General features: G+C 41.1%; 1 protein-coding gene across 2 annotated transcripts; it reads right to left on the reverse strand.

Annotated features, from left to right (window-relative positions):
- Positions 1-1,985: 1,985 nt before the first annotated feature.
- Positions 1,986-21,246, reverse strand: VPS26A (VPS26 retromer complex component A). Of its 2 annotated transcripts, none has more exons than XM_077350551.1 (9): positions 21,092-21,246; positions 14,550-14,699; positions 13,075-13,150; positions 10,081-10,237; positions 9,391-9,555; positions 8,421-8,527; positions 6,851-6,919; positions 5,298-5,440; positions 1,986-4,260 (listed from the first exon to the last, which is right to left on the reverse strand). In XM_077350551.1, the coding sequence occupies exons 1-9, from the start codon at positions 21,092-21,094 to the stop codon at positions 4,147-4,149; spliced, it is 984 nt and encodes a 327-aa protein (XP_077206666.1). In that variant the 5' UTR covers positions 21,095-21,246; the 3' UTR covers positions 1,986-4,146. The 2 variants fall into 2 exon arrangements, with proteins under 2 accessions (XP_077206666.1, XP_077206667.1); XM_077350552.1 differs by having other exon boundaries at positions 14,550-14,638; positions 21,092-21,110.
- Between the last annotated feature and the right edge of the window lie 717 nt (positions 21,247-21,963).

The following is a 21,963-nucleotide window of genomic DNA, read 5'->3' on the forward strand; positions in this document are numbered from 1 at the left end:
TACCTGGCAGGTGTTGGGTTTTCTTTAAAGAATATTGATTGTGAGACTCCTTCCTATCTAAGCAACACTGCATACTTAGGATTTATCATGATGCCTTACGAATTACTAAGTTCAAAGTTTTAAATTTAATGTGGAAAAGCCAAGAGGCTGACTAAAAAACATAGATCTTTACATTACATTTTTATACCACCAACTCCCAGACCATCTGGCTCATGGCAGTTCACAACAATGAAAGCATAAAAGATGGCAAGATCACCATATCGCTATTACAATACAATACAATAAAATAACACCCTTTAAAAGTCGAAGATGGCAGGCATAACTTTCCCTAATTGACCCATATTCCTCATTGACCTATTTGTGGTAGTGTCAACAGAACTGGGGCAATGGATGGCCCCAGGGGGATCCAGATGCCACAAAGGTGGGGGAGGACCCAATCTTATAGTCCAGTGTGCAGCCCGGCCTCAACCAAAAGCCTGGTGAAAGAGCTCCATCTTGCAGACCCTGTGGAACCCAGAGAGCTCCATCAGAGCCCTCAGCTCTACCAGGAGTTCATTTCACCTGGTAGGGGCCAGGACTGAAAAAGCCCCAGCCCTGGTCGAGGCCAGGCGTGCTTCCCGGGGACCCGGGATCTTCAACAAATTCATACCCACAGAGTGTGATGCCCTGCAGGGGACATAAGGAGACAAGCGGTCCTGCAGGTTGGCAGGACGCAGGCCATGTATAGTCTTAAAGGTCAAGACCAATACCTTGAACTTGATTCGGAAGCAAACCAGCAACCTGTGAAACTAGAAACCAGTGAAGTAGAAACTTCAACATACTGTGCCGCCAAGTTTAAATCACTATAGATTTGAGTCTAGGTGATAACCTATCAGTTCTGTCATTCCGATTTATTTACAATATCTCCATATAAGGCAATGTTTGTCAGATATTTACAAGAAGTGTTAACATTGTAAATAGTTTGATATTTGCTCCAGACCAGTCCAGAGTCTGGTATATGCTTTGACAGCCAGAGTGAGCTGATAGAATTCCTGGTAAGTGTGAGAAAAACTATGCTAACATGAACTTGAGTGGGGGTAGTGTATTTAGATATCTAGATAGCTATAGATAGCTATTTAAGAATTGTTTTCTCTAGATTTATTTCCGCTAACTTCTATACATATACTTACCTTGAACCAATTTAATAAGTCAACTTGTGAGAGCAAGTAGTCAAACTAAGGGCAATATATGAAATACAGCTCATTGTATGAAAAGCTTCAACTTTGATGACTGAATTTGGTACCTTGTCTGAACCATGGGACACTCACAACAAAACATTATCAACTGAGATTAAAAATCCTACATTCAGTAGATCAGTAAAGGTAAAGGTATCCCCTGTGCAAGCACCGAGTCATGTCTGACCCTTGGGGTGACGCCCTCTAGCGTTTTCATGGCAGACTCAATACGGGGTGGTTTGCCAGTGCCTTCCCTAGTCATGACCGTAGATGACAGTAGATCAGTACAATCCTACAAATATTTTTCTAGGATAAACCACTTGCTTCTGAGTGGACCTGCTTAAGATTATTCCCTAAATGATACACTCTTTTTAAATTCAATTATACTCTGCCTTTGTCCCTAACGGGGACCCTAAGCATCTTACCGTATTCTCACAACAACCCTATGAGGTGGATTAGGATGAGAAAGTGTGACAACCAGTCACCTTCTATGGCAGGGGTAGTCAAACTGCAGCCCTCCAGATGCCCATGGGCTACAATTTCCATGAGCCCCTGCCAGCGTTTGGACATCTGGAGGACCACAGTTTGACTACCCCTGTTCTATGACATGAGTGAGGATTCAAGCCTGGGGCCCTCCCAGATGCTATTCAACAACTACAGCACAGTGGCTCTCCCAAGCATAACTTCAAGGCATCAAGTGACAGAATATAAGATCAGATAGAACTAACAGAAGCATTTTGGCACAGTAAGTAAGTAAAGACAATTCAGATGTTTTAGTGAGAATACAGCTATTTTTAATAATTCAAATAGCAGTTCATTATGACTATTATACACAGTTGCACAAGTTGAGGCTGGTTAAATACAATCAGTTTTCAAAATTTCTTAGAATAGTTTCCAGATTGCAACATGCAAGTGTCCATGAAAATATTTGGCTTTTCTTCTGAGATTCTGAACAGGCACTTACATGAGGGAGTTAAAGTTCTCTCAGTCACAGGCAACAGTATTAACAGAAGCATCCTAGCTAGCAGTATCTGACTGCTTTTATCAAAGTGCCGGAGTAAGAAAACAGTTCTTACAGAAGTATAGATTTAGTAATTTTGCTTACTCATAAAGTAAGGTAACCAATAACACTTGCAGTGAAGTTTAGAAACGTTCTTGGTATATAGGCCAAGTGAACTACAAACGCGAGAAGCCTTCTATTCAGCAGGTTCAAAGTGGTGCCCAATACATAAAATGTTTTCCGAAAACAGACAACGTGCTTAACTGGGGAGAGAGGAAGGTGTTTCCATGTGAGGAGAGGCTTGTTTCCCCTTTTGCTGCCGTGGCTATTAATACTGCACAAGCAGCAATGGGTTTCTACACAGCAAGTTTCCCTGGTAATTTCCCCCCCTGATCAGTTACTTAATAGCATTATCTCAACATACCGGAATATGAATCTATGGATGAGGTTCTTTGAATTACTAGCTTCCATACTTCTAAAAACATCCCTAGTCCCTTTCCTTGGAAATATGTTTTCTTCCTTAGGACAACAGTGAAGGAGCCTCTGGACTTTAAAGAAAGCTGTTAATTCTGGGATTCTAATTAATATGTTGGTAAAATCATATACTGATAATACGATTTGATTGCCAATTTTGAGAAAAGAAAAAAGCCCTGATGACAGTGTGAAGGAATAGCAACTGCAGGAAAAGCAGCTGTGTTGTGGACAGCAGCTGCCCTGCAGTTATCCCTGAAACGTCAGAGTGAAGATTTGGAAAAGACTAGAGAAATCCCAGGAAATGCACAACCATGCTTTCCCACAACAACAACAAAACCATGTGGAAACACCCAAAGGTTACTGAGATTTGTCCAAAAGCACTACATTCACCCGGTGTTAAATGGTCTGATGTTCCACTACAGACTTTTAATGTGTGCTTGGGATTCAGTTGGTAAAACTATACCTTTCTGTAAGCCTCCATTTGCTTTCCATACAGAAGTGCAGAGAAGAAACTGTTCAAATAAACATACACACGCTCACTCAGCTTTCCCGCATTTGGAGCTGTCTAAAGGAAAATTGTAAGACGAATCTGTATGGGTTTGAGTGCATGGAGAGTAGAGTTTTATGCATGTGACCTGGAATTCAATACTTGAATTAATAAAAGCTATATTAAAACATTCACACACATCTTACCCTCCATGTGAAGTTGTACATCTACATTCACCTGTAAGCTATTAAGCCTTCTCAGGGGCTTTTGAACTAGACAACATAATTACTATGATGGAAGTGCTAAGAAACTAATCCGAAGAGCAGAATCCCATCTTACAAAATTGAGATCAAGAAGACGTTTGCCTACCAGGTTACACAAAATAATAGGAAGTCAGAATACGATGTGGTCTCAAGATTAAGCCAGCAAGTACATAATGTTTTGTACACATTGGATACTTGCTGGGGGGGGAGCAAATGAGTAGTTTTAGGACAAAAGTCCATTATAAATTCTGAAGTTGACATTTTAGGCCATCATACTTTTATTGATTTCCAAGGATACAAGTAACAGACACTGAAGACGTACAATATGAAATGTGGCAGAGGAAGAAGAAATGCTTTAGCCTATTGTCAATGATAAGCAAAACTTAAATGCACCAGCCTACATGCATGGAAACATAGAACTAGATTTCTTTGAAGCTTTATGCGTATCTGAGTAATCACACCAGACAAAAATAAAATGTGCAGTATAAAATAGCTTGAGAAAGTTCCAGTGTTTGAGAAAGCACTTATTTTAAATGTATGTACACATCTGAATGCTTACTTGAAGAATGTTTTAGTAGTGTGGGAAATGCAGCACTGTAAGACGAAGGAAGACTGTTGTAATGAGAATTTTGGCCTTCTTCCCTACAGGCTGTTACCACCATTTAACCTGCTAATCTGTCAACAGTTCTTTCACGCCCAACTCCCAGTTCACATCTCAGGCTGCTCTGCAGTTGCTTGTGGTTCTGGACTTTCAAATCGCTGGTGAAAGTTGGTTCGTTGTTTCCTCAGTTTCTCGGGAGCTTTTCTCCAGAGAATTATCTCCTTATTAAAAGATGGGGGGGGGGGAAACCACATTATTTTAGTAGCTTGATAGTGACCTGCTGCAGACAGGATGAGCTATAACAACAACTGAATCAAAATTCAACATTGAATAAAATGCACTTATTCATTTTCATAAGTTAAAGATGGTTGGTAACCTAATATTAAAATCACAGCGGCTAAACTGCAGCCAAATTAAATTTGAAAATCAGCAGTAAAATTATTCTTCAACATCAACCATCCCATCAAAAGCATATCCAGAGGACCATGAGGATCTTTCCTGCCTCCTCTCTCCTGCTTTGTCCCCTACAATGGGGGAGGGGTACCCTCAAGCAAGCACACAACACAGTAAGGAGGTCTCAGTGGAATGTACTCAAAAGCTTCCACTTTGCTTAGACTGCTCTGATATAAAACTGCCTACAAACCAGAAGAGAGTTATACACTGATGTTTTTCCGAGTCAATTATGGAATTCCAATCTCTACATCCTGATTTGAGCAGTGGGGACACTTTAATTAGAACACTGGATCAGGTACAAGAAAGGTAATGTTTCTAGTACTCCAAATTGCATTTCCCACTGTAGCTAGATATTTTATTGGCTATACAACTGTTTTGTTCTCTCTTGCTTCCTACGTTACTCATATTTCTATACATGAAAAAGAACAACTTCATTTTAAAGATTACGTACATGTAACTATCCCGAAAATAAGTATGAATGACATTTCTTACATGCAACCTAATTATTCCTCCTACACTTTACTGTTTGGAATTCGTGCCAGGCTCCAACTGCAACATTCTACTTATTAAACCACTTTAAACTTTATTTCTGGTTTGGTGTACTGTATTTTACTCTGTGGTGTTTTATTATTGGTTGTTGGTTTCAGTATAATCCTATGCACTTATTCCAGTTTAAGCCCTTTGAGGTCAATGGGCTTTGATGGCCACATCTCTTCATAGAACAGCATTGTCAGTTGCCTTCAACATTTTTAACAGAAAGGCAACTCTTAAGAAATCCATCACACTAGAACACTCAGCATTATACCTGTTGCTTGAAGTACCGTCTGTCCTCTTCATCTACTAGAACGAGATTCAAGAAGTATCTTACTGAAAACTTTTTGTTCACATCCCTCATTGTAGGAGTTGGATCATATCCCGCCAAGAACAATCTTATGGGAATAGATTCACCTTAAAGAAAATGAATCATGGTTATTTTTTGTTGACATGAACTTAAAAAAAAAAACTGATGGGTTTGATGACATAGTAGTCCTATGGCATTAAATAACTCTTGAGGCATTTCAGCTGAATGGTGTGTGTGCGTGTGAGGGGATGATTCCAAGAGGTCTTGCAGCTCCTTTTCAAAAGTTGCTTCTAAGAAATCTTTACAAGCACCAACATTTTAAAAGCACTGTGTATCCTTGGGTGCAAGAGCAACTGGGGAAGGGAGTTTTTCTTCAACCTACTCTCACCCAGAGTTTGTGAGAATTTAGTAAGAGTGGAAGGTTTTTAAATGGCAAAAATATTTGGGGGCATGCATGACAGTGCATGGGGATCCCTTGCATAGGTGTCCCACACACATCTACGGGACAAACAGATCAACTCAGCTAAAGTTCTGGTTACTCTTATTTTCTAAAAAGGGTACAAGTTAGAAAGCAATCATCCCTTGTACGCCAGCCACAAGTTGTCCAAGTACTATAAAGTGCTACTTAATGTTTGAATCAGAAATTAAGTAGAATAAATAACTTTGTGGTACTGTTTGTGTAGTGGAGAAAAAACAACTTGTTGCCACAGATGTTTTTGCTCAAGTACTCTAAAGAATAAAATGTTAGAATGGATTCATCATCTTGAAGTTGCTTATCTTATGGATGCTGTAACCTGGGAAGACATTTTTCTGTGACACACTCTCTGAAATAGTTGAGCAAATATATACAGAGCTGCTTCACAATCCACTGCAGCAGCCGTTCTCAGCCCTAGACTAGTAAATAGATGCCTGACAAACAACTGTTCTCGCTAAATAGCCTGCCTCTCATACGATACATGAAACTGGGAATTGCATTTAGTTAACCAAGGAAGTCTTAAGAAGTGACACACCTACAGTATTGCAAGCATGGTTTTTGTGCCCGACCTTATCTTTTCCCTACTGGAGTTTATCACACAAGGGGGAAGTCGCCAGAGAAGGGATTACTGGGAGAATGGTCAAATGCAAGTAACTTCAGCAATTTTCAGAACTGTCTGAAAAGTACTTCTATTTCCACATGCTGAGACTAGCACACTGCATCCCAACCCTAAGGAGCCTACTGTCTTTGATCCCATTTTCCCTGCTTCCTTACTTGAATCGCAAAACCACACTTTAAGGGTGTAATGTGCAAAGCAGGAAGAAGAGATCGTCAACATGATGAAAAGGAATGAAGTTAAAAGGAAATTCAGCTCCTGGACTAAGGAGCCCATTTAAGAGACTGAGAACTTTTGGTTTGCTATTTGTACCAGTTTCAACTTCCAGAATAGGCTGTTTGATACACATTTTAAAAAATCCAATTAAAGGCACAACCTGCATTTTAGCACAGAAGCACTTTCCACTAATGAGAGGTACCAGCTTACCTTTGACTGGGGCACCATCCATTATTTCATACTTTGCGATGGTCTCTGTCTCTGTGGTGGTACTAGGTCCTGTAAACAGGGATCAAGCTTTTATATCCAAGTCATTTGAACTTTTTCAATATTCCTTCTATAGTTTAATTTAGCAACTGATTTCTGCAAGCCAGAGGGCCATAGCAGTTTTAGCTTGACAAACATCCTTTCCCTTACTTAGATACCTGCCCTAGGTTCAATGCTGTTTCGAAGCAGGCTTTCCCCCTATTTCCCCACACCACTGTGGAACATTTGTACACCTCTCAGATGCTCCTCAGCTTTTCCCAAACTTGATGTGCTGCTAACTTTTGGGAAATATCACAACAAGGCCTGAATGGCTGCTGTGTGAGCAGAAGAGCCCATATTTTTATGGCCCCGCCCACATGGCAGCCCATCTCCCCCCCCCCTTATGACTATGGGGGCACTATGAAGGGCTATTGTTTTTTACCTGGAAGTTGACATATCAATACTGATCACTGTCTAGTGATCAATGTCTAGTTTAAAAACATCCTTGAAAAAGCCACCACAGGGAAATTTGCTGACTGGAAGCACCCTTGCTGCTATGACCCATTGGCAGCTACAACAGCAATAGAGTTTATAAAAGCAAGCATTGTCATGCGTGTAACAGCTCTTAATTACACAAATAATCAGAAAACCAGTCTTTTATCCTAACTGCTTGGTAATAAGCATGAAACAATATATTTGTACACCTCACAGCAGAGCTTCAAGACCAGAGTGAACTACATTGAAGCAGTAAAACATTATTCTGAACATTATTCTCTCCACCAGGCTGAACTAAGATCAGAATTGTGACCACCGCCGCTATATGTTATATGTAACTTTTAATTGGGGTTTTTATGGGGATTTTATTGTGTTTTAACTATTTATGTTGTAAACCGCCCTGAGACCTATTGGGAGAAGGGCGGTCTAAATAATAATAATAATAATAATAATAATAATAATAATAATAATAATAATAATAATAATAATAATAATAATAATAATAATAATAATAATAATAATTTAAAAAGCCCAAACAATGTGTTGGATATTTTTGTACACTGTTCCCTCAAAGCAAACAGGAGCACCTCCCATCTGAAAAACGGCACCTTTTATGTACTGCTTTCACAGATCATAGTGCTGCCACTTGCCACCTCCGTGATAAGGTGACTCTGAGATTCTCCTAAGTTTTAAAATGCAGACGGTACAAAACTACTCTCAAAATGTCTAATCCTCTTTAGCAAAATTCTTAAACCCATTTAATTGTACAGTTGCATACTTCTGGCACTGATTCACAAACCACTTTCAAGGAATTAATTATCTGCAAATGACTACTGGTGACTTGGAAAAATCACTGACATTCTGTATTATTGTAGCTCCAGGCAATGTATTACAGTTTTAAAGTTAAGCAGATAAATTTAACTGCAATAAATTATGTGGCAAATTAAAAATCAAATTTATTTTCAAATCCAAACCCAGAAGGTTTCAACATCATAAGATTCTTCAAAGCCAGTAGTTTCCCATGTCTTCCTCCTCTTACCTATTCCAGTGATCTCCTTTTTGATCAACTGTAATTCCATATGCTGGATCTTTATTCTTACTAAGAGGAAGTAAATTTTTCCAACAATCACATCCTTTAAGTGATACCTTGAAGAGACAAAAAAGAAGTCTTGGCAAAATCTGTAATTTGTATGGCAATTTTAACTTAGTTTTAAAAATACATGATACATATTGGAACGTCTGAGTCCAGGAGCACCTTTAAGACCAACGAAGTTTTATTCCAAGTATAAGCTTCTGTATGCATGTACACTTCAGATATTTAAAGAATCGTGCATGTACACAAAAAGTATACCACCTAGAATAAATCTTTGTTGGTCTTAAAGGGGTCACTGGATTCAAATTTAATTCTGCTACCAATCTGAATCTATGGTACATTGCTTTGCTATTACCAAAAAGGAATACTGTCCTCTACTTAACTATCTTATTTAACTGGAAAATATTGTAAGAATTGTCTTCCACTGGATGCTTGTGGCTACAAACAAGTTTGATTTTTCAGTTGAGCCATATGTTTGTAAGAGCTACATTAATCTTCTAATACACTAAAGAATGAAGGCTAAAAATAAGAAGTCTAAAAATATGAATATGAAGAAGTCAATAAAAATAAAAATATTGAAGAAGTCTAAAAATATGCCTTCATAAGCAAGATTGTCTATACTAATATCTGATGAGCAGTCTCTCTGCTACTTAACCAGCTGATGCAAATGGATCCTTATTAGTAGGACACTAGTTCTGCACAAGCAGGAGAATGGAGAAGCGCAAGTAGAGACATTAGGTAGAAAGTCTGTACACTGCAAAACCAAGCAGGCAAGTGTGACCCAAATACTTGATATAAAAATCTTTAGCAATCTCCTGGTACCCATGGCTATGTGCTCTCTCCTTTTCGTTAAGAACATCTACCCTGTCTGCATTGTGTAACATCATGCCTTGGGCTAATTCAGTGACATACTTACTTGGATTTGTTGTATTCAAATTCTATATGCAGACAGTCTTCAATGCCAACTTCCATTTTAATAGAGTTGTTAACATCTGGATATGTTGCAAGCTGGTGTACAATAAGGTCATACTCTTTTATCAAGTCTGACAATCTTCTTACTATTGTCACTTTAAGGAAATACCTTTTAAAAAAGGAGGATACTGGTAGGAATTATACACACAGACTGCTTTACACACAGACTAATATAGAACTAGCTCTCCAAGATGGTGCTCTCTATAAACTTAACAGACACTGGATGATTGTATCTTAAAATTCAGCTTCCACACTTCCTCTGTCCAAATAACACAATTATAACTAAGGAAAATGCAAGCTTATGTAAGCTAAGCGAAGTGAAACAATAATCTGATTTGCAGAATTTATTCTAAACATATACTTTAAACAACTCAATACGTTTCTTGAATAAGACTCATCATTTGCTAGCTTTGTCCATGAAATGCAAGTTGCACAGTACCACATCTCTGTAGTACTTTGATTCATGAGATGTTATTCTAATTTTCTGGCCAGAAAAAAAATTCTTACAAATCCAAAAAAAACAAACCAATATTTGAATGTTTTTTTTTTACTGTGTCCCTCTTAATAATGCATCACAGATAAAAATTGTTGTAACTATAGCTGGAGAAGGAAAGTTGCTTTTTAGAGCCCCTACCTCAATCTGACATTGGCACCAATGTAGGATTCGTATGGCTTCTCGACTTGCATAAATTCAAAGTCATAACTTCGGCTTTGGGTTAATTCACCAGGTAAGGCCAGCTCTTTCACTAGATTTACAAACTCATGGGTATTGCTCTTGTCATTGAAAAGTTCTAAAAATATTAAGACAAAAAAATATTAAGAACACCACGTATTTTCTTGGAGCACATAAGATTCTTTAATTGGTCTGAAATCTAAGTTGTTCAATGAGATGCTACAGAATTCAGAGTAATGCTAATAGAAGAAGAAGAGTTGGTTCTTATATGCCGCTTTTCTCTACCCAAAGGAATCTCAAACCGGCTTCCAGTTGCCTTCCCTTTCCTCTCCCCACCACAGACACCCTGTGGGGTGGGTGAGGCTGAGAGAGCCCTGATATCACTGCTCGGTCAGAACAGCTCTATCAGCGCTGTGACGAGCCCAAGGTCACCCAGCTGTCTGCACGTAGGGAAGTGCAGAATCGAACCCAGCTTGCCAGATTAGATGTCCGCACTCCTAACTACTACACCAAACTGGCTCTCCCTGAGTATCAATACAAATGTCTTGGTAGTACAATAAAATTCATTAAGACAATTCCAGCTTACTGAAGTTCCCTAGAACTCTTCATCAGACTGGCTGCTACACAAGAAAGGAGCCGGGGGGGGGGGGGAGGAAGCAAGCTATGGAGCAAGACTTCAGAAATCAGAATACTTCTTACATTGACAGAGCCCCAAACAGAGCCAGTCTTTATATTAGCAAAGCTTGATATGCAAGTCTGAAAGTCAATACTGTATACATAACGTGTACCTATATTTCCCTTAGCTTGTGCTCTGGGTTTGTCAGCCACTGGAAGGGGATAGGGGGAAGGGGTAGGTCTACCAAATACACGTCTGGAAACTCCTGAAGATTTGGGGAAGGAGTCTGGGAAGGACAGGGGCCTCAGTGAGGTGCAATGCCACACAGTCCACCCTTCAAAGCATCAATTTTCTCCAGGGTAACAGATTGCTGTAGCGTCGAGATGAGCTGTAATTTTGAGGAACAGACAGGTCCCACCTGGAGGCTGTCATTACTATTATGCTCTCTGTATTATTAGAGATTGTGCATTCTCATTACTATTTCAGAGTTTATATTTTTCAAAATGTGATCAGCTACGGCTGCTTCATCCCAGCAATCTAAGATCTTTCTTACACATCAACAGCATAACCCTAAGCAATCCCCTTTTAAAACCAGTGAAGTCAATGGTCACAGAGTGTAATTCTTCATGGAAAAGTATCTGCAGTGCCACTGTATGCTGCATCTGAAGACTATCCATCAGCTAAAAGGGTTCTGCATCGCGCCCAACAACATCCTTCTCCTCCATCCTGCCTGATTAAGAATTCCATGGAACCTCAAAACCTGCTTAATAGTTTCTGATATTCTGGCTGGTTCTCTATTCTATTTTTATTCATTTTATGTATTGGTCTTATATACCACCCCTCCGCATGAGCAGCCCCAGTGGGGTTCACAACATGCATTACATGTACATCATTATAAAATCACAGTTAAAACATTTAAAACATTATTATTGAATTAATTCAATAATATAATGGTCTTGTTAATTATTCAACTCCACCACACTGCTGACACAGCAGGACTTTTTCTGCACCCAGGATTCGGCCCGGCTTAGTACATCTGGTCATGGGGCTAATTCCTGCTTTCAGATGATGTTGATCTGGGGTGGTCCAAAGCCTGGCACAATTTTATTTATTTATTTATGCAGGCTATCAGTTGCCCTGTGCGGGCTGACTAAGAGGCTGCAGCACACCAGGCCTCAGACTGCCCCAACATCATCCGGAAGTGGGGATTAGCCCTGCGGTCAGACGAGAGCTAAGCCGGGCCGAATTCTGGATGCGGAAAAGGTTCCTGACTGACAAGCCTTTGTGTGATCATTAAAAAAAAAATACAAAGGTGGTTCACGAAAGATCAAATACACATTATATTACATTTCCCATAATGTAATCAGGGTAGAAATAGAAATATTTTTGTCTGACCAACTTCTACTAATAAACAAAGTTGAGTCCTACAATAACTTTAAGACAACAAAGTTTCATTCAAGGTATGAGCTTTCGTGTGCATGCACACTTCCTCAGATGTAACTCCCATTTTATTATATTTGACAAAGTGTGCGTGCCCATGAAAACTCATACACTGAATACAGCTTTGTTGGCCTGAAAGGTGCCACTGGACTTTGTTCTGCTGCTTCAGATCAACATGGCTACCCAACTTCAATCTATCTTCTGCTTATATATAAGTTTGCACAAAAGAAGAAAAAGAAAGTATTAAGGAACTACTTCAGTCAGTGGAATCAGTTTTACTTACTGCACCTTAGTCTCTGAGATTAGCCAAAAGAACCACCCCATACCCTAGGTTAGCGATCCCCAACCTGTGGGCCACGGACCACATGTGGTCCTTCGACTAATTGGAGGTGGGCCCCGAAGGACGCCTTCTCCCCCCCCTGGCCCTTTACTTCATCCCCCCCCCCCCCCGGCCCTTTACAACACACTTTGGGTGTCATTGTCTCCCATCACTCCCGGATGGCACTATCTCGTTGCAGAGAAACAAGCTCAGGGTTCCCATTGATTTGTCATTGTCCTTATGTTCATTGTTGTGGAGTGTCTGTATCTTATTTTGAAGGGATGTTTAAACATTACCATAGCGATCAGAGAGTGTTAGGGCAGTGGTTGAGAGTAGAGGAGTAAACTACACCCCCCCACACCGGGCCTCAGTAAAAGGCATTGAGTGGTCCCCGGTGATAAAAAGGTTGGGGACCACTGCCCTAGGTCATGTATATAATGTTCTAGGGTATATTCCCAGAATAATTAGATGCAAACAGTACTTGTTTACCCCAATGTCCTGTTGACAACCCCAGGCCACAAATGCTCTGGTTCAGGGCATTGTACAACCATTCATGCACAGTCACAATTCTAAAACTTACCAATTTGGCCTACAAATTCAATTCTAATTCCTTGATGCTCTAGCCTCTTTCCATGTTGTTTAAAGACTATGTTTACCTGTAAAAACCAAGACACTGATTAAACTTCTGCCCTATTTAGCACAGGCATGCATACATTTTCTGAACCAAGTCTAAACAGAAACAACTGCTTATGCAGTAGCTGTCTGGTTCCAGCTCTGAGAAGTTTCTGTTGGATGCCATCAGTTCTCTTTTCCATTACTCTTTATGGAGCCCTTTACAAGGCTAAAAAAAGTCATAAGAAAGTGATTAATGTGGGAAGAGAATGTAATGAATCAGCTAACACAGTTCATACAAGTTAATAAAACAAAACAAGGAAGGAAGGAAATAAACAAAAATGTTTTTGAGCATATGGGTGATGAAAATAAGCCCATTTTCTTCTACACCTCTGTAGTTTTTCAAAGGTGCTTTGAAGAACACTAAGCTAGAAGACTACAAACACTCTGTGCTAGAACATCCAGTTCTTTTTTTAGTAAAGGCATTCAAATACTGTTTTAGCAGTACAGGAAAGATCTGAATCCAGTTGAGTGGGACAGATTATTAGTTTGGAGTCATCACTAGGAGTTGATGCCAGCAGGGCACTTGGGAGCAGACCTTTCCCACCACTCCCGACCTTCAACAAGTCATGAGACCTTCAAAAAGCCCCATGGCCAGGGGACAGTGATGAGGGGGAGCTGAGCACAACTGCCCCTAGCCTGATCTATGCCAGGGACGCCTCTTAAATCAACAGGACAACTGGCAAAAAAGGGGGAAATCTTTCCTGTCTCCTCTCCTCACTGCAAACTAATGTCTATGAGGAAAGAACAAAAGAAAGAAAGCCCTAGTGTCCAGAAACAGGTCTTCCTAACTGGTGATGTTCCAGGTATAGAATGTCCTCCCCTTTAAAACTTGATTGGCACTGACTTTACTGGCTTCTAGGCAACAGGTGAAACCATTTCTCTCCAGCCAGAACTTCAACAGTGCTACCTCATGTGATGTTTGAGAGCCTACCTTTTTAATGAGAATTATTTTATGTTGTTGATTACAACTGTGATGGCCTTATGGCAGATAATTTTACTGCCAAGTATGCTTTAAAATGGTTCAGTGGTCAGAATTCATTTTATATTTGTATTTAATATTTTAATCTTGTTGTTTGCCACATAGTGCAAGATTTGGAAGAGATAAATATTTTAAACTAATAGTTCTAGGAAGAAAGAACCAGCAGGTATCTTTCTATCCTGATGACAGCCATCCAAAAATCAGTTGAGTTCACTCTCATCTAGATTTAGAACATACATTCTAGGCCAAATCCTACTTCTGAGAGTAAAATAAAATTAACAGGCACACTTAAAATTAACAGGCACAGTTAACCTGAGATGCAGTGATCTGATGAGTGAATGTTTCTGGTCTGCATGTTCTTTCAAATAAATATTTTTAAACAAGGGGAAATGGGAATTCACCTTTCCTGAAACAGATTCTCCATCGTAGAAGAGATAGTGCTTTTCAATTTTACCATCTTCTGTTTTGATTTCAGCAGTTTTTCGTGATTCTGCATCATTAAGAACAACATCAATTTCACAAATGGGACCAAACAAGCCTCCAAGAAAGCTCTGGAATAGAAAGCACATTAATTTAGAAAATTGAACAACTCGTACAATATTGTAGCTATGTTAGTAAATGGCCTAATCAATACAAAACAGGTTGATTCTGTTGCTAAGGGCACCTTCTTTCGACAACTACTTCCACAAAGATTGCTGAGCCAGCCGTACTAATCCAAGCTTCTGTAACTTCTTTGCCAGACTACTGTAATGCACAATACAATGGGCTGCCCTTGAGGATGACCACAAAAGCTTCAATTGGTACAAAATGCTGTGACCAGAATATTTTCTGGGCCAAGCCATTTGAAACATAACTGTTGCATTCCATTAGTTTTACTCATTAGCTAAATATGTAGCCAACTAAATGTGCTAGTTTATACCTTCAAAGTCCTGTATGCCTGGGGACCTTATACGTAACAGAACACATCTCCCAATATATTTGTGCATACCGACTGCATTCTTTGGATAACTGCCTCAGTGTTCTCAGCCAAAGGCACTGTTAGTTGGGGGCCCAATACCGTGGAAAGGCTTGTCCTTAGCCTCGACATAAAGGAACCGTCACTTCCTATCTTAGTCAGACAGAAGTCACAAATGTAGGAAAAGAATGTGATGCAACAGATATTTGTTGCTGGGAATACATGAGTTGGTAAATCTAAAGCCACCATTTCAGAAAGACTTATTTTGCGATTAGAGAGTTATAAATCCTCATCTGGTAGAAGGAAATAAGGGATTTAATCAAAATTTTAGGTGTAAAAATATCTCTCTTTTTGCCTATGAAGTTACAGTTGATTTCAAGATATCAGAGGTGGTTTGCCATTGCTTGCTTCTGCGTCATGACCCCGGACTTCCCTGGTGGTCTCCCATCCAAATACTAACAAGGGCTGACCTTGCTCAGCCTCTGAGAGCTCACAAGATTAGGCTAGCCTCGTTTAAGGCCAGAGCAATTTAAATTTAAAGCAATTTGTTCATCACTGCAAAAGCAATGTGACATGGCAGAAAACAATACAAGATACACCTCTGGACAGCAATTAGCTTCAAACGAGAGCCACTCAACAACAGAATGGGAGATGTAAAAGTAAGACTTTATGCTTTAACCATCCTTCTGAGTCTGTGGGCAAGTTTCACTGGTACAGATGCTACCCACTTATACCTCGTTTCCTACAGGGAAACTGTATGCATTTATTTGTCAATTAGGGACAATGAGACTTGTCAACACATTATTCTACCTTCCCTCTAAGGGAAACAGATTTGACCCATGGGCTACCAGCTGCTGACTTCTTTTGTAACAGTTAAAAACAGTAGTGCAGGGCTCAGTAAAATGTTAAGGCACATGATACCAGGGTTGTCAAGTCACTGATGATATTCAAACAGGATGCAGGTAATGTGTCTGCTGTTACATTCCTTCAATGATCCATTAACAGCTCTTCAACTACTGTAACCAGCAGAAGGCTTAATTTTACCCCAAAAAAACTTTGGAAAGAGAATGGAAAAAGGGAACAGATTTAGCACCTGCATCCTGCCCCAGAGTATTAAAAAAACAAAATACTGGATGACATCCTGCCTCGATCTTGGATATTATTATAAGCCTTCTAAAAAACATGATAGCAAAAACTAAGCCACCTAAACAATATGCACAAAGGAGTCCAGACTTCAAAGGAGTTCTTGAAAAATAAGCTGCCTTTAAAAGATAAACAAACTACTACTTCCAGCAGAATAGCAGGGCATTATCACGTGCCAAGCGCCCTATATTTTTATGAACACCTTTGATCTCCACTAAAGCAATGTGTTAATTTTTTAACTCTTTAAATCTTAAAAGAATCCACTTGCAACACCTTTTATCCTAGCATACACTCTTTGTTGAGCCTTATTTCCACAGAGCCTTATTTCCACAGAGGCTTTCCTGAGAAAACAGATTTAAGAAATTTCACATCAGTGTTATACAACTTTATTAGATTTGTAGGCCACTCTTCTCTAAAAAGCACTCTTGGAGCAGCTAACAACATTTTTAAAAACCTGCACATAAATGTATTAAAACCATTAATAATTAAAGCTAATTCATATTTAAAAGAATGCTCTGACACTGCCCCCTCATTCAGGTATCCAACTGCAACAAGCAGAAGTTAGATGCAAAAAGGCACCTCTTTTTTTCTGCTTCTTTAAAAGGGTGCCATATGGAGGATGGAGCAGAATTGTTCTCTCTTGCCCCAGAGGGACAGACCAGAATGAATGGGATGAAATTAATTCAAGAGAAATTCCATCTAAACATCCAGAAGAAGTTCCTGACAGTTAGAGCGGTTTCTCAGTGGAACAGGCTTCCTCGGGAAGTGGTGAGTTCTCCATCTTTGGAAATTTTTAAACAGAGGCTAGATAGCCATCTGACCGAGAGGCTGATTCTGTGAAGGTTCAAGGGGGGGCAGGTTACAGTACATGAGCGATTGGGATGTGAGTGTCCTGCATAGTGCAGGGGGTTGGACTAGATGACCCTTCCAACTTTATTATTCTATGATGATGATTCTCTGCCGCTTCTCATGAGGGAAGACAATCTCCTCATATTGCAGCGAGATTCCAGTCAGAGATGGTCTACTCAACAAACTATTGTTTGTGAATCAGATATCACAAGCCACATTTAATACTACAGGCCCTGAACATTTTTTCTTTGGCTCTACAAGAAGCCAGTTCATAAAATACAAGGCCAAACTAATTTTTCAGTTTTCAGGGCTTTGTTTCTCAATAACCATATTTTGTTTGTTTGTTTATAAAAACCTCTGTGTTGCTTCTTCAGAGTCCTACTTGAGGAAGCTTACAATTAAAAACACAGTATAAAACACAAACCATTAGACATCAGCAGTATAAAAACTATCCATAAAATAGCAGATCATTAAGAAACCAGTATGATAAACCACTAATTAAAGCCTGTATTGAAATGTTTGTTTCATTTCAGAAAGAAAGTGACAGGTGAGCTTCAAGGGGGCATGTGTTCTAACAGTGAGGTGCCACTACAGAAGATACCCTGTCTTTGTTTGCCACCTGCCTCACCTCTGAAGGCAGAGGAACAGAGAGAGCAGGCCATGAGAGGCAGATCATAACTGCTGGACTAGATATAAATATCAAATGACTGGTACTACAGAACATTATCCTAACCTCTTCAAAGTTTCTCATAATATTTTTAAAATTATGAGCAAAGTAAAACCCAAGTTATCCTCACCACAACAAAAAGCTAACCTCCTAGCCCAATCTCTTCCTGTTTTCCCCTTTAAAAACTGAATATTGGAGTCAGAAAGCAACTTGTCACCAACCACCACTGAATGGTGCAAACCCATGTTTATGTTTACAAATAAAGAAGCAACATTTACTTTTGCCTTACAACAAAACAGTCTGGTGAAAAATGATCAATAAGCTTTGGATTGGATCCAGTCAGCTGTTCCACCCTACTCCACATGGCTTTTGTGTATGCAAGTCCTATAACCCCACAGGAAAAGACCCTTTCCTCTCCTCTGCAGCAGTGGAAAGAGTGGTTGGATCCCACCCTCTGTATGTCCAGTGAATTGTAATAAACTCTTTGCTGAAAATACTAGGCGCCATAATGAAATTGCCAGGTAATATGGTGCTTGGAATTTATCAAGCTATAATTAATGAATCAGCTTCAAACGGCTGATGGAAATCCTGGTTCAGTACCATCTACAAACCAGTTGGTTGCCCCATCAGCATTCATACACATTACAGCTGACTGAGGCTTAATAAGATTATAGTTCATCCTAAGATCTATGCTTAAATTAGACAAGCCATCTTGGATGAGTTGGGTCTAAGAATCTGATCATCTAAGTCAGGTGTAGTTAAACTGCGGCCCTCCAGATGTCCATGGACTACAATTCCCATGGTAATTGTAGTCCATGGACATCCGGAGGGCTGCAGTTTGACCACCCCTGATCTAAGTAGCAAACATCTCCTGCAGGAAATAAATTTCCCAAGCATGCTGGATTCCGATTGGGACCAGGGGGTGCTTCAGCCTCCTTGTGACCTGAAGCAGCCCTAAGATAAAGTGTTATCTGCCCTGCTGCATGCGCAATTAAATACATATGCCAAACATGCATGAGAAGTGTGGAGGAGAGGGAGAAAACAGAGCTCTTGTATTTTGTATGCAGGAGGGCTGGACTGATCGTAACGTGTGCATATAACAGTTGTGCATTTTCAACTACTTGTAAGACAGCAGTGGGTGCACCAGGGAACTAGGAGATCACCAGCCAGAATGGTGTAGCAGTTTGAGCATCTGACTAGGATCCAGGAGACACATGGGAATGAACTGGTGATTTAGAGTTGGGCAAAAGCAGAGATTGGTGGCCACTATTAGTACCTATTTTAGAAGGTGGGCTCCAAATCAGATTCTTTTATATTAGAAAGACTAGTTGGAGCAGCACCTAACAGATTTTTCTTTGCCACCTAGCAAGTCCTTTGATTTTATACATGAGTGCATTTCGCATAATAATTTGACCACTGCGGAAGACCCCTCGGGGCCAAAATGCATTTGGTCCATTATATGTTGGTCTATTCCATGTGTAGTTAGAAATGTTATGTTTTTAAATTATGATGACTATGTTTTTAATATGCTGAACTAGTGCACTGTAACAAATATGTAACAAATATTTGAAAATTAAAGAAATTATTTTTGCAGTTCAACCTTTGGGTTCCTAACTTTTTTGATTAGGTTGGGTTTTGGTTTCTCTTTTTGATTTTGCATTATTAAAGCAAAACCATCAAATAAAACAAATATATGTTAATTGGATTAAATTATTAGTCAAATTACCTAGCAACCAATCTTCAAGGACAGAATAGCATATTACTCACTCCCCCAGGAAAAGCAACATCTGCAAAAATTCTGCTTGTCATACATCAAGTTTCTTTAAGTTCAGTTCCTCAAAGAATCCTTCAAGAAACAATAACTTTGAACAAACATTATTTTGAAAGCAAGCTATTGTAGAAGATATTGGACTTTTCCACAAAGTGTGAGACACATATGGAGCTTTGGTTGAATCCAGAGCAGGTTAGATCTGGGCCCCTCACTGGCAAGCCAGGTCATCAGGCACCCCTGGAATTGCCCCTGAAGCACTGTGGCATCACTGGGTCTGTTATATTGGAGGGTGAGATCTTTTGCTGCCTGGGGGTGGATTTTTATAGGGATTTTATTATTGTTTTAGGGTAATTCTAATGTATATTTATGATTGTAACCCCCACAATCCATTTTATGGGAGTGGCAGGCTATAAATAAAATCATAAAATAATAAAATAAAAGTTTGGATGCACCAAACTGATCATCTCCACGACTGCAAAAACCCTCTTGTCTGGAACTTGGGTGACTGAGAGAAATAGAAAGCCTTTGAGTTCTACATCTTCACAAGGCACACACAGAATGACTTGACTGGCCAATTTATGAAAGCACTTGTCATGGAACTTTCATGAGCTCCTGTTAGCACTGTCTGTGATCAAAGCATGCTCCCTCCATATTGCACACTGCGCCTCTGTAGGCTAAATAAGACTCAATTCAGCCTCTGGGAGGCTCTCCAGACCTCAGGAGTCAAAGGGCAAGAAGAATACATTTACTGTAGAACAAAGTTTAAGTCCAGCAGCACCTTTAAGATCAACCAAGTTTTATTCAAGCCATAAGGTGTCATGTGCAAGCACACTACAGTCTGAAAAATTTTGCTTGCACACAAAAGCCTTAGCACCCAAGAAAGACACTTAAACAAAAATTAAAACTTACTAGCAGTTATTAATAGGGCAATCGTACTCCCACCCTAAGGGCTAGCGTGCGGGGAGGGGCGGTCTTACGAATCCAAATATTTTAAAAAATTAAGAGGACCGTTCACGCCCCACGATGCTTCACAGTGCGAAGCCAGGTACCCCGGAGCATATGCACAGTGCCACCCCCACGCCCCTCTCCGCACACTCTGGAGACCCTATAAGAGGATGGGCCGTTGCTCTTCCCTTTAGGGGCCGACCCCTCAGTCACGCGCTTGGCCGACCCCCCCCCCCCGCACACATTCTCCGCCTTCCAAAGGGCAACGCAAGACAAGCCGGCAACGTCACCGAGGGAGGATGAGTGGGCGCGTGAGGGACAGGCGGGGGTTGGATGGAAGGGGAAGCCTCTCGCGCACCGGGGAGGGGGCGGGGCTAACGTCCCGAGAAGAACCGTAGCCATGGACACGGAAAGTCTCCCTCACACACACTCGGGAGCCCCCCACCTTTCCCCAAGGCCTGGCCGGCCTCGCGGGGGAGAGGCGGAGGAGGAAAGAAGGCGGCGTCCCGCAGGCCATAACGGTCCTTCGGGCCTCCGGACCGCCAGGCGCGCGCGGCCCGAGCAGCCCCGCTCCCCCTCCGCCCCGCTCCCAACCCGGCCAGCGCTCCCTTACCATGGTCGCTCAGATTCCGGCCCCCCTCCCCGAGCAACAGTAGCAGCGCCGACCCGCGCCCCTGTCATGTGACCTTAGAGGCCGTCGCTCCGTTCCACGCCCCCGGCACGTGACGGACGCCTCTCCCGCCCCTGGGGGCGGCGGAAGGGAAAAGCCGGAGAAGCGACGTGGCTCAATAGGGGCGGTCGCTAGAGGGCGCTATCTTCGCGGAAGTGGCGAACGAACCTCTCCTCGCGCCTGCCTATGGCTCCGCTCCCGCCGGGCTTGCCGTAGCACCGCCTTTGCCCGGAAGTCCTCCATAGTCCCATGCCCGGCGCCCGCCTTCCGCTTAGCTGCTTAGTTGGCCTACTACGTTTGGCGCTGGCGACGCTGGGCGACCGCGGCCGGGATGCGCTCCTGAGGGAGGAGGAAACCTACCCAGGGCTCTACGCCTCGCGCATGGCCGTCTTGTTTATTCATACATAGACTTCCGTCTATCCACTCACTCTGCCCTCCCCTTGTGGCTCAGGGCGGTCTACAAGGAAAGTGAAAACTAAAATCTATACAAAATAGGTTCGGTAACTGCAACAATTAATCAGAACAGTGGTAACAGCAATAACAATAGCATAAAAGAAAACGGCTTCCCAACGTCGGCCTGCGGGGCAGTCCTTAACGTAGAAGTCGGCGGCGATCCTTGCCCGCTCATCTTTGCGCCTGTTTGCGCCTGGAGCTTTGGGAGCAAGCCAGGCCCCTCGACCTACGGGAAGAAGCTTCTTTCTATTAGAAGTGGGGCTTCTCTCCCCCCCAGTTTGCAATACCCAGTTTCCGAATGGCATACTCTTTAGAAACGAATGTTAATGTTATCTCTGTTGCTGAGAACTTGAAAATAACTG

This window comes from Paroedura picta, chromosome 8 (genome assembly GCF_049243985.1).
Source record: "Paroedura picta isolate Pp20150507F chromosome 8, Ppicta_v3.0, whole genome shotgun sequence".
NCBI lineage: Eukaryota > Metazoa > Chordata > Lepidosauria > Squamata > Gekkonidae > Paroedura > Paroedura picta.